The sequence below is a fragment of the Typopeltis vanoorti genome, chromosome 5, assembly GCF_054136105.1.
Source record: "Typopeltis vanoorti isolate ZY-2024b chromosome 5, IOZ_Tvanoo_1.0, whole genome shotgun sequence".
In the NCBI taxonomy this organism is placed as follows: domain Eukaryota; kingdom Metazoa; phylum Arthropoda; class Arachnida; order Uropygi; family Thelyphonidae; genus Typopeltis; species Typopeltis vanoorti.
This window is the reverse complement of record NC_143553.1, coordinates 171153197-171167064: the sequence shown is the minus strand read 5'-3', so window position 1 is coordinate 171167064 and position 13868 is coordinate 171153197. Positions and strand designations below refer to the sequence as shown.

At 39.1% G+C, this 13868-nt stretch overlaps 1 protein-coding gene across 3 annotated transcripts in view; it reads right to left on the bottom strand.

The window, feature by feature from the left end:
* muc (dihydrolipoamide S-acetyltransferase muc) overlaps positions 1-13868 on the bottom strand; it is a 277556-nt gene that overhangs the window by 212074 nt on the left and 51614 nt on the right. For all 3 annotated transcript variants that reach the window (XM_090392923.1, XM_090392924.1, XM_090392925.1), the window contains exon 5: positions 7495-7632. In XM_090392923.1, the coding sequence (XP_090249049.1) occupies positions 7495-7632 (138 nt within the window). The remainder of the gene's footprint in view (positions 1-7494; positions 7633-13868) is intronic.

Genomic DNA, 13868 nt, shown 5'->3' with positions numbered 1-13868 from the left:
TCCAATTCCTTCCTCCCATGTGCCCTCTCCTCTTTCCAGTCAATGTTACCATAATTGAAATCACCCATAATAATTACCCTCCTTCCATTCATTTCTTCTATTTGCTTATGCATACTATTCCCACCATCCACTCCATCACCCGGTCTATAGCAGCACCCAATTGTATATTTTGTTCTGCGAGATTGTATCTCACACCAAACAGCCTCAAATGTGCTTTTTTCCCCATCCTGCAGTTCAACTTCTATACTCCTTGGCTGAAGCTCATCAGCTATCATCAATAACACTCCTCCCCCCTTTTTATTCACCCTGTCACTCCTGAACACGCTATACCCATCGCATTCAATCCCACTAGCTTTATCATCTTCTGTCAGCCATGTTTCACTAATACCGACAACCTGTGGCCTGGAAGTGCCAACCATGGCCAAAAACTCTTCCTTCTTGTTCCTAATACTCCTGGCATTAGTGTACATGAATTGCAGAAGCCCATTTGTCCCATCCCTACTTTGATTCCTTATACTAATTATCCCATTCTGATTTGTTGTCCGTCGTACTCGCCCGGGCGTAATATACTCATTCATACACTTAACTGCCCCCCCTAAAGTCTGCATATCTACTCCCCCCCCTCTTAATAAATCTAGTTTCCCTGAGTCTGTACATCCACTTCCACATCATTCATCAACACTCTTTCAAGTCTCCGTACACCAACTCCATTCAAATGTAACCCATCCATCTTATATAAGTCCTTTCGCCCATCGAACTCATTCCACACATCCACAAATTCCACACCACTCTCCATGCATAACCCACGCATAAAGTCATTGGCAATTATGGCCCTCCTTCTAAACACTTCGCTGTCATACCGCGGTAAGATACTCACCATCCTAACTCTCTCACTCTTCTCTTTTGCTACCTCAAACAACTCCCTCACATCCTCTATCATTTCCATTTTGTCCTCTTTCAAATCATTCGTTCCTGCCACTATTATCATCTCTTTCACCCTCTGTTTTTGCAGTCGAATAGATTCGCTGACGTCCTTTATGTTCGCAACCAGCTGGTACGACTTCGTTAAACTCTCAATTATTACGCCTCTTAATAGCGAATCCCCATACAGCACTCGCTCCTTCATTTTATTGACGTTTACGTACATTCTATTTTTTGCCGTCACAGACTTACGCCGGTTATTTGTCGGTACGTTCAACACACATTTTTGCATACGCTCCAGTTGTCGTTTGGCTCTGTGTATCACGGCATGTAAACGGGCAATTTCGCTACTCGCATTTATCTCACCATTTTCATTATCGATCAAATCATCCATTCCTTCGGTGTTTCTACCTTCATTTACACTTTCAGCGACGCTCTCACACATATCTGGCACTACCACGCAATTCTCTAGTACACCGCCATTTTCTACATTCTGACTACCGTTAACGATATCAGTCTCGATACACGAAACACGCTTGAAGTCCTCATTCTCTTTACACTTTCTACACATATTAACTCCACTATCACTTTCTAACCAGACTCCTACCGCTCTTCGCAAGGCATACATCTCACAGACAGCACATTGCATAAATTCTTTTACATCAAAACTCTTAAGCAAGCATGGCGACCTGGCCGCCATTTTTTTCTTTATCGGTGCCATGTGTACGCTATCTTTTCTTAAAAATAATAATTAAAATAACAGAAAACACGCAAAAATTGCACAGACACACCAAGAATCAAAAAGCAAACAATACTACTTAAAATTCTGGTAAAATATCTAATGTTAACACAAAATAATACTGATCTTTCCAGGAGCTCTCGACAAGCCGACGATCTAATCCGTGCGACACCAAGCGACCCTAAAGCGACGATATGCAACTATATTAATGCTACAAATATGATCATGACAGATGTCTACAAAGTGAAGGATTAGATATGAAGAGGAATCTGAAAATTGTCCAACAGGATCATGCAGACTACGCGCGCGCGCACACACACACACACACACACACACACACACACACATACATATATATATATATATATATAGAGAGAGAGAGAGAGAGAGAGAGAGAGAGATGGGTATACAAGGAAGAAATTTATTGTCTGTATACAACTGCAGAGTATAAGAAACAAAGGGGTTGAGTTTGTTGCCTTAGTGAAAACCTTGTGACTTCAGATTACTGGCATTAGTGAGACCTGGCTCTCAGAGGAAGATATACTAACTGGTATTGAATGTAAAGGATAATAGTTTTAGGAAGGGATAGGCAAGAACAGGCAGTGGAGGAGGAGGGGGGTTGATACTAATGCTATCAGATGATCTGGGTCGAGTTAGAATAGATAGCTAGGATTGCAATAGTAACAGTTTTTCAAAGAATTTTAGGTGGGAGATGAATTTCTGAACTATGTAAAAATAATTTAAAAATTACAAAAATATATATATATATAAAATTGATAAAAATTGCAAAAAAATCCTTAGCCCAACCACAGTACAAAGTGTATTATAGGTTTAAATAACCTTTCGTGGGTGGGAAACCACACAACTATCTTGTCCAAGTTCAAATACATGGGAGGTGTTGCTACAGACTTAGTGGACCGGCTGCGAGTGACGATGAAATGCATCTCCCAATAAATGGAACGGGTACAAATTAATAATAATCATGGGTGACTTTAATTATCTAAACACTGACTGGATAGAAGTGAAATCTCAAAAGAATGAACCTGAATTTCTTGAGCTGTTCCATGACAATTTCCTCAAGCAGCAAGTGACAGAAGGAACTCGAGGTCAAAGAGTATAAGATCTGATTACAGTGTGACTAAAAGAACAGGACTATTTTGCCTCCAGTTGGACATGCTGTAGCAGCTGTGGAAAGTAGCCAATTGTATGGGTATTTCATTTAGAAAAGGTTTCATGTTGAATTTCAGAGCAGTAAAGTATGACCAACTGAGGAGAATACTAGGTTCAGTCCCATGGTATCATTTGCTAGATGAAAAGGATATCGGCAATGTAAGGAAGTGTTTAAAAAATACATCGCTGATGCGATACTGGAATGTGTCCCTAGAGTTCAAAGAATAAAAGGGTGGAAGTGAAATGAACATGCAACCTTATTAAGTAAGAGATTCTTAAGAAAAATACGATGTGGAAGGAATACTGTAAAGATGATGTCAGATGAAAATTATAAGGCACAGGAAAGAAGGATTACAACTATTGTATGGAAAGCTGAGCACGAAAAGAAACAAGTTAAAGACAACTCAACTAGAAAGAATTCTATCATTATGTTGCAAGTAAAAGAAAGAATGAATGTGGAAGAACAATTCTTGTTGGTATGTATATAGCAGATGGCAAAAAGATTGTTCAACTAATGAGTGTTTCATTTTGCTAAAAGCTATAAACCTAGTGAATCCAACATCAAGCTCAACACTGCCTATACACACTGAACACAAAAACTCAGGTGCATGAGAAGGAGGTACTAGCACTGTTGCACAAATTAAATATTAATTTGGCAAAAGGGACTGATGAGATATCAGCATGGATGTTAAAAGAGTGACTAACTTGCAGAGAGAGAAATAGATGCTAAAAGAGGAGATGGAATGTCTCAGGAAAGAGATGAGAAGTATGAAAGATGAGATTAGGCGAATGGAAGAGATGAATGCAAGGCGAATCAGAGTAAGAGTGAGAGAGAGAGTTATGGGAATGATAGGAGAGGAGAGAATAGAAACAGTAGGAGAGAGAGAATGAGAGAGAGGTATGGGAATGGTAGAAGAGTAGAGAACAGGAACAGTAGAAGAGAGAGAGATATGAGAATGGTAGAAGAGGAGAGAATAGAAACAGCAGAAGAGAGGAAATGATAGAAGAGGGGAGAATGGAAACAGTAGAAGAGAGGAAATGAAAGAGTTATGGGAATGATAGAAGAGGTGAAAATGGAAACAGAAGGAGAGAGGAAATGAGAAGAATGCGAAGGAGCACTGGAACAGGATGTGATGTCAGGAAGACAGGTAAGTAAGGGAACACAGCGAGAAAGGGTTACAGAATAGAGAGCGAAGGATGCAGGTGAGCAATCAAGGAACAGAGTGATAAGAGGTGTTATGTGCGAGACTCGATGATCTGTGGTGTGCAAGATAGGATACCAGAGGAGTGTTTGCCTGGAGGGACGATAGAACGTGTGGCTATGGCAATTAAGAGGGTTGAAAGGATGGAAGAAATGATTGTGATGGTGGGCACAAATGACTTGAGAGCCAATATAAATAGGGCGGTGAGAGATCTGAGATTCTTGCTTGAGGTTGTACAAAAGAAAACACAGAGAGGAACGCTCATGTGTGTGTTACCCAGGTATGACAGTGATGAGCTGAGCAGAAGAGCAGTAACACTGAATAGCATAACAGCCAGAATGTGTCAGAAGAGAGGATTGGAATATGTGGATGCTTGGAGGGCATTTCAGGAGAGAAGAGAACTGTATGCGAAAGACGACTTGCATTTGAATGAGGAAGGACAAAGGCAACTGGAGAGATTGCTGTTTTCTGAATGAGTCGGTGTGTCAATGCAGGGAAACTAGAATTCCAACAGTGGATGGTAGCAGGGGTGGCCTCTTGTGGGAATGGGTGCTTAGGAGAAGGGAGACAACATCAGGTAACACTGAGTCCAATGGGATCTAGAGGGAATAATGATAGATATAGCAGTGACATTTTTATGCTTTATACTAATGCTAGAAGTATCTAAAATAAAGGAGATGAATTGGTGGCTCTGATAGCGTCAGTCTGGCCAAAGATTTTGGGATCTCTGTGATGTGGTTGACATAGGATGATATAATAACAGGAACTGAAGTAGCAGGGTACAGCATTTTTCGGCAGGATAGGAAAGGAAAACATGGTGATGGTGGAGACTGCTTACGATAAGTGATGACTTATGTCCTCTAAGAGTGGGGGTTTTGGAAGGCAGTGACACAAATGGTTTTGAAAGCATATGGTGTGAGGTAGAAGTGGCCAAGACAGAATATTTAGAAGGGTGTTGCTACAAACCAAGGAGCACAGAGGATGGGGAGAAGAGGATGTTCAGGCAGTTGAGCTTGGCAAGTGCAAGAAGAATGATTGTTATGGAAGATTTTAACTACAGCAGTATAAGTTGGGAAGAAGAAATGCATGTAGTAATAAGGGAGTGGAATTTCTAGAATTCTTAAGGGACAAATGTCAACATGTAATAGAGAGGAACAAGAGGTTCTAGAGTTTCGGATTTGGTCATAGCATCAGAAGAGCTGATAATAACTGAGATGACATCTCTCCCACGTGACCATGTGGTTTTGACTTGGAAGATGAACAGATATGCAGGAATATCAAAGAAAAGGGATTCCATGTGGAATTATAAGACAGGTGATTATAATAGTCTTAGATATCAACTTGGAGCAGTTCCATGGAGGGTGGAATTGGAAGGCCAGGATATCATTAGTGCTTGGGAAATTGTGAAGGAATATTTGTTAGCAACAATAGTAAGCTGTATTCCACGAGTGAAGAAGCAGACACAATTTGGTATAAAGTGAATGACAAACAATATCAAACAAGAACTGCAGTTGAAAAAGAGATTATGGAAGAGATTTAAGCAGATGCACGAAGAATATAAGATGCAGGCCAGGAGAGTGACTAGTATGGTGAGAAAGGCAAAACTGGAATATGATAAGAGAATTGCACTAAGATCCAAAGAAAATCCTAGGGAATTTTTTAGCTTTGTGACCAGTAGGAAAAGAAATGATTGTGGAAGATTGCAGAACATTGCAGGATAAAAATGGGAATAAAGTGACTGATGCAGAATAAAGTGGGGTTGTTCAATGAGCACTTTATTGGAGTATTTCATCCTGAAGATGGTTTTTAATACTAGAGGGATAGGGCAGGTTCAGGGTTTAGGAGGAGAATGTGTGTGTTCCGAATACTGAGTACTCTGGATACCAGTAAAGCTGTGGGACAGGATGGTATTTCACCAAGGGTTTTAAGAGAATGTGCTAAAGAACTGACAGCTCTGTTGACCTGGCTCTTCAATAAAAGTCTGATTGTGGGAAAGATACCCAAGGAATAGAAGGAAGGTAAGATAGTGCCATTGCATAAGGGTGATAGCAGACTGAAAGTGTCTAATTATAGGCCAGTTTGTGTGTCATCAGTAGTTGTTAAGGTCTAGGAGAAATTAGTGAGGGACTATATACAGCATTGAGCAAATGAGGGGAATATTATCTGTGAGAATCAACATGATTTGTTAAGGGGCACTCTTGCTTTAGTAATATGATTGCTTTTTATAATAAAGTGACAAGAGCAGTTGATGAGGGAAGGGCATATACTGTCATTTTTTTGGATTTTGCAAAGGCATTTGACAAGGTGCTACATGGAAAGCTGATATTTAAGTTGCAGCACATGGGTTTAAATGTCGGGTTAGCCAACTGGATTCAGGATTGGCTGTCTGATAGAGACTGTCTGTCAGAGAGTAATGTATGGTGGGGTAATATCAAGGAGGCAGAAGGTTACAAGTGGGGTCCCACTGGGCTCAGTACTGGGACCTGTACTGTTCAACCTTTATATTAATGATATTGTCAATGGATTTCAAGGGGATATTCAGTTGTTTGCGGGTGAAGGTTAATCCGGGAAGGGTTATCAGTAATAGTGCAGTTGTGGCAGCCCTGCAAGTGGATTTGAATAAACTAGACAGATGGGCAAATGAATGGAGGTTTTGGTTTAATGCAGCAAAATGTAAAGTCTTGAAGTTTGGGATCCATTGATGGGAGGCTGAATACTCAATTGGAGGAGCTATACTGGAGGAAGAGGGGAGACAAGAGTTCTGGGGGTGATGACTGATAGAAAACAAATTCTGGGAGCATATTGCAAAAATGGTGAAAGTAAAGCAGAGGACTGCTGCAATACTGAGAAGGATGCTGACCTGCAGAGAGTTTTCATTCATTGTACAAGACCCTGATCAGACCAAACTTAGACTATTGTTCTCAAATTTGGTCCCAATGATTTGAAGGGGATAAATTAACTGTGGAAAAGGTACAGAGGCAATTAACAAAGATGTTTCAGGACTGTACAATGTTAGTTATGAGGATCGGCTGAGGGAATGTGGGCTGCAGAGTTTGGTGGATAGAATGGATAGAGGTGATATGATCGAGACTTTTAAACTGTTGAGAGGAAGTTACAGGGTGGACATTGAGGAGTTCTTTTGCTTGGTGGAACAGTGGGAAGGAGCAATGACAAGGGGCCATCCCTGGAAATTATGAAAGGAAGCTGTGAGCAAGAGGGTGAGGAGTGGTGTCTTTGTGTGGAGAGTGGTGAGAGCAAGAATGGTCAGTGAGTAGTATGATAGACTGTGTTTCCTAAGAAGGACCTCCCACAATGAGTCTCTTGACTCCATGGAGGCCTGAATAATAATAATTATTATTATTATTATTATTATTTTCCATCTATTTAAATTCTCTCTTTTATGCTAAAAAAAAAAAGAATTGAATTCTGAATAATATTGTAGTGAGTGAAAAGTTTACTTACCTGTCTCATATTTGTGAGGAGAATATCAGTAAATTCCATTCCAGGAGCTATAGCTACTGGTGCTACTGGAGGATAAACACCAGGAGTGTCTAGATCTTGAGCTCTGATGCGACCATGTGGTCCTGATCCTTGAACGTGCTGTTAATACATAAAAATCAAAAACAGATAAATACAATGCAATTACTCAATAGAAGAGAGCCAGTGACTCTGTTGATTTCGAAACTGTCTTGTAACTAAAGTTTCAGCAGTTGGCATGTAGATGGTCTAAAAAAATGTTAAAATGGGAACTGCTTTTGAGTATATCGGTTCTGTTTATTAGTAGTTAGTAATGACTGATCTGATGTATAACTTAAAAATTTATTTTTTAAACAAACTAAACCACTTGCACCAGCATATGAAGAGCATCAAAAAGTTTTTGGTACATTAGTAATGCTAAACAGATTTACTGTATATTTTAATTTACTTTTTTTTTCCAACAAAAAGATTATCTGTCGGCTCTGTATGACAATGAGCAGGTATGAAGTTGTTTATTTCTTGCTTGTTATTCCCCCCCACACACCTCTCTCCTCCTATATGTGCTTTTAATTTCTCATCACTAGAGCAAATTTTGACAGGTAGGTTTCAGGTGTATGTGCAAATTCAATTCAAGAGTGACAGAGAAAGGATTTCAAGACCTGGCTATTTCAATCAGGGCCAGCTAGGAAGCAGTGCAAAGAGGTAGCTAATGGCAGTACTGACAATCCTTCGAGTGAAATTCTGAAAAGACAATGTGCTGGCTACAAGTTGCATCTACTTCAGTCAACAATATTGAAGATGAGAAAATAGTTTACACTTTCTCCTTATACACTTAAACTGTTACAGAAATTATACCAAATAACAAAGTATTATGTTATGGATTTTGCAGTTACTTGATACAGATACAACTTATCTATTCAAAATATGTGTAGTATTAAACATATTTTGGATAGATACAGGTATGCCGGCCTGACTGGGCAACATACCTGCTCTCCGACCAATGGGTTGTGGTTTCAAACTCCACATTAGGCATGGAAGTGTATAAAAATCCTACATGAGCTAGATGAGCATGTATAGCTCTTTGAGTTAAAGTCTTTAAAAAAAAAAAATCAAAAATAATGAATAAAACTATTAACACAAGAAGAAAACCAATGATCGACATAACTTTTAAATCTCCACTTACCTGTCCCAGAGTACTAACAACTTCAAAATTCAGAATAAAAGAAATAAACCATAAATATCAACATAAGGAAATGTAAATTTACTTTCTGAATTCCATTTAAAATTTTTAAATAAATTTTTCAAACTGCTTGGATGATTTTTATTCATCTTCAAGGTGAAATAAAAATTCTTAATACCTAGTCACTGTTCATCATTAATTCATGCTGAACAATGAGTAGTCACAATGGTTCTACCATAAAAATCATTAATTACATGAAACTAACTGCTGCTTACATGACCAAACATGAAATCAAATGAAGTATAAAACAAACACCATCATATAGTACTGTTTAACTTTTTTGTTTATAAGAGAAATATCATTTTATAAGTAACTGCAAATACTTTTAAAGGTATTAATGACAAGGTCAAGCAAACAGTAATACTGAAACTTTTTTTTTTTTTTTTTGCACTGGCACAAGATTTCAAAAATTAACATGTATGGCTGGCAAAATGCTAGAGTTGAACAAGCATGTATCATTCTTCAATTTGGTAAATGTGGCGGTCGAGTTTAGCTAGTCTAGAAAACGTGTTTATAAAGTTAAATATAGTGTGGCTTTTTGTCACAAATTGTGCTAAAATTGTGCATCGGTTAGAAACAAGTGTCCTTCAGTGGTATTATTGTTTAGAACTGTGGTGTATATATTGTGTTTTCACTGCCGTTTGTATCACTATATCAACGTGTAAAGATGGCGTCCAACAAGAAACGTACGTCAGCGGCGCGCAGGACTTCTACTACTACACGAAAGGCTGGCTCAGAGTTAGATTTTTCGCAATGGATGCGTTGCGGAAACTGCTACATGTATGCACCGAAAAATGTGAAGGATCTGTGGTCGGTCTGGCAAAATGAAAAGAAAGAAAATGTCGACGTATGTGAGAAGTGTCGGGATAGGCTGGAGCGTTTAGGAATGGAAGCTGACATCGGGACCGTAGCGGAAGAACTTCGGCGGGAGTTTATGAAAATGAAAAATGACCTTCATCTTCTTCATGAGGAAGTGGAAGTGATCGGTAAGGAGATACTGGAAGTTAAAGCTGAGTTTAATGTGTTAAACAGAGAAATTAGGACTATAGAGATTACTTTAGCTGAAGTAACTAGAACAGGATTACATATGGGTGAGTCTTTGGTGAATGATTCAGTAATAAATAGTATGGGAGTGATTGGGAGTCAACATAATAAAACCACAAGTAGCCAAGAAGAAATGAGATGTAGTGAGAGTGGGGGGGTAAGTAATAGAGAGTTGAGTAATGAAGCTGGGAGAGTCATGCTGAATAGTGTAGAGAATGAGTCCATGAGTGTGAACTTGAATGAAGTTAATAGTGGTAAAATATATGGTGATTCTATGATTAAGGGTATGGAGAGTGGTATGCATGAGGAGTGCTTGGCTGATGGTACAATAGAAAGAGTGGCTTTAGCAATAAAGAGAGGGCATGAAACAGACAAGATGATAGTTATGGTGGGTACGAATGACCTGAGAGGTAGTATAAATCGGGTAGGAAAAGATTTAAGAACATTATTAGATATTGTGAAGAGGAAAAGTGTCAATGGGAGAATAGTGTGTGTGCTGCCTCGTTTTGACAATTACGAGTTAAGTAGACGAGCAATGATAATGAATGATATGATTGCAAGAATGTGCAGAAAAAGAGGTCTGGAGTTTGTTGATGTTTGGAGTATGTTTGAAGGAAAAAGGCAGTTGTATGCTAGAGATGGACTGCATCTTAACATGGAAGGACATAAGAGATTGAAGAAGTTATTGTTTTCTGAACAGGTTGAAGTTATTGGGCAGGGAAACTAATATTGAAAAGGTTGAGTGTAAGAGAGAGAAACTTTAGCACTGATTGTGTATTTATTGATCCTTATAGGCAGAATAAATTGCAGAAGAGAGGGGAAAAAAAAATCGGCATAGGACTACGGTAGTTAGTGACTTATATATCAGTTCTAAAGCCGGTACAAGATCTAGAGGGAATCTGCAATTTTTGTATACCAATGCTAGAAGCATTAGAAATAAGAGAGAAGAATTTTTGGCATTAGTCAGTGAAATCTCACCAAAAGTTGTAGGCATTAGTGAAACTTGGCTGTCAGCAGAAGATGTGGTCACTGGAATTGAATGTGATGGGTACAGTATTTTCAGGGAGGATAGAGAAGATAGAACAGGAGGAGGAGTACTGTTGATGATAGCTGATGTGTTGCAGCCAAAGAAAGTAGTATATCTTGATGATAGACATGTGAATGAGAGTTCATTTGAGGCAGTCTGGTGCGAAATAGTGACCAACGCAACCAAATATACAGTTGGATGCTGCTATAGGCCAGGGAGTACAGGGGGAGATATTGAATTCATGCATCAGCAACTTAGTGCAATGAGTGAAGGCTTAGTGATTATTATGGGGGATTTTAATTATGGTGATATCAATTGGAAGGAGGAAATATCACGTAGCAAAAAGGAAATGGAGTTCATACATCTGCTACGAGATAATTACTTGAAACAGCACGTAACTGAAGGGACACGTGGTGTGAGAGTGTTGGACCTGGTTATTGGTTCAGAGGTTATATGCTTAAGTAAGGTGACCTCGTTACCTCCAGTTGGTGAAAGCGATCATGTGGTATTGACTTGGGAGGTTGCAAAATCTGTGGATTTTTCTATTAAGAAGGGGTATGTACGAAACTACAGGTTAGGCAATTATAACAAGCTTCGGAGTGAGCTTGCAGCCATCCCATGGCAGAACATATTGCAAGGGAAAGATGTTAGCAGTGCTTGGGATAAAATCAGCGGGTATCTGAGGAAAGCAATATCAGATTGTGTCCCCATGGTCAGGAGGTCAAACAAGGCAGGCATTAGATGGATGAGCAGTAGTATCAAGCTTGAACTACAAAAAAAGAAAATGTTATGGAGAATTTACAAGGAGAAGGGCGATCAGGACACCTATGAGCAGTACAAGGCTCAAGCTAGGAAGGTTACCAGCATAGTAAGAAAAGCTAAATCAGATTATGAGAAGACCTTAGCCAAAGAGATCAAGGGTAATCCCAAAGAGTTCTTCTGCTATGTGGCAAGTAAGAGGAAGAATGACTTCGGAAGGATAACCTTAGTGGGTGCTGATGGTATTGAGGTGACAAAATCAGATGTAATAGTCGAGTTACTGAGTGATCACTTCTCAAAAGTCTATCACCCAAGTGAGGATATCGCTATACCTATAGCAATACTTAATGTGAGAATTGAAGCTAAAGAATCAGAGGTATTAAATATATTGCGAAACTTAAATGCAAACACTGCGGTAGGCTTAGATGGAATATCAGCTCGGGTGTTGCGTGAATGTGCAAATGAATTGTCAACCCCTCTTACCTGGATATTTAATTTAAGTTTGAACTCTGGTATGGTCCCTAGGGAGTGGAAGTTAGGCAAAGTGGTTCCTTTGCATAAGGGTGGCTCTAAAACTGCAGTATTGAATTACAGACCAATTACCATCTCAGGAGTAGTGGTAAAAGTATTGGAAAAGTTGGTTAAAGACAAAATTCAAGAATGGGTGGATCAGGATATGATACTCTATAGAGGCCAACATGGTTTTGTTAAAGGTAGATCCTGCCTTAGCAATCTATTAACTATCCATAATAGAATAACATCAGAGTTGGACAAAGGAACTGGCTACACAGTGGTACTTCTGGATTTGGCTAAGGCTTTTGACAGGATACCCCATAGAACACTGTTACGCAAATTGGAGCAGATGGGAATGGATATTAAATTGGTGATATGGATAGGAGAATGGCTCAGGGAGAGATACCATAAGGTGGTGTATGGAGGAGCCGAGTCCAGAATGAGGCAGGTGACCAGTGGTGTGCCTCAGGGCTCTGTGCTTGGGCCAATGTTGTTTAATTTGTATATAAATGATATAGGAAACGGCTTAAAGGGAGATATTCAGTTGTTTGCTGATGATGCAAAGTTGTGTAGTGCAATAAAAAATCAAGCTGATGTTGAAAGTTTGCAGGAGGATTTAAATAAGCTGGTAAAATGGGCAAAAGAAAATGGATGTCAGTTCAATGTGGAAAAGTGTAAAGTCTTGCATTTTGGGATTAAAAGATTACCAGCTGTGTACTACATCGATGGAAAGGTACTCCAAGAGATTGATGAGGCTAGGGACTTAGGGGTATTGGTAGATAAGGAGATGAAGTTCAGAGGACACATTGCTAAGGTGTCCAAGATTACACATAGGATTACTTGGTTGTTGAGGAACACACTGACATCCAGAGATAAAGAGGTTATTATTCCCCTTTATAAAGCATTGATACTTCCACATTTGGATTACTGTGCTCAGGTCTGGTCACCTGGATTCCTTGGAGATGAGGAGGCTGTGGAGAGGGTTCAGAGAAGAGTGACCAAGTTGGTGAGTGATATAAAAAATGCTCCCTACATTGAGAGATTGAGAGCTTGTGGATTGCAGAGATTGGTTGATAGGCGAAGAAGAGGGGATATGATAGAAACATTCAAATTACTAAAAGGTTTTTATAGGATTGATGCAGGGGAAATGTTTCAGCTGTGTGATAGTGATGGAAGAACAAGAGGTCATCTCTGGAAATTAAAGAAGAGTGTGGTTAACAAAGGTGTCAGAACAAGGTTTTTTGCCTGGAGGGTGGTGAATGAGTGGAATTCATTGCCTGACTTTGTTGTGAGCTCTTCATCTGTAAATGAATTCAAGAAGAGATATGACAGATATTGTTTTGCTAGCTTGGGTCTCTCGCGATGAGTCTACTGACTCCATGGAGATACCCGTAATAATAATAATAATAATTATAATAATAATATATATATACATATTAAAAAAAAAAACAGCAAACAAAAAATGTAACAATCTAGATAATATTACATTTTTTAGAGAATATTAGAGAATATCTGAAATGTCACAATTTTTAACAGATATCATCAGATATCAATAAAAGACAGCCGGTGACTCTTTTGATTTCAAATACTGTCTTGTAACTAAAGTTTCAGCAATTGGGGAATGTACAGGAAAGTGCAAAAGAGCTGGCACATTTAGTCTGACTTCTATGATGACAGTGCCCTTGACTTGGCTGTCCACCAGGAGCCTGGCAATGAAAAAGTCCCAGAATAGTGGAAAGAAGGAAAAATAGCCACTGCATAAGGGAGAATCCAAGT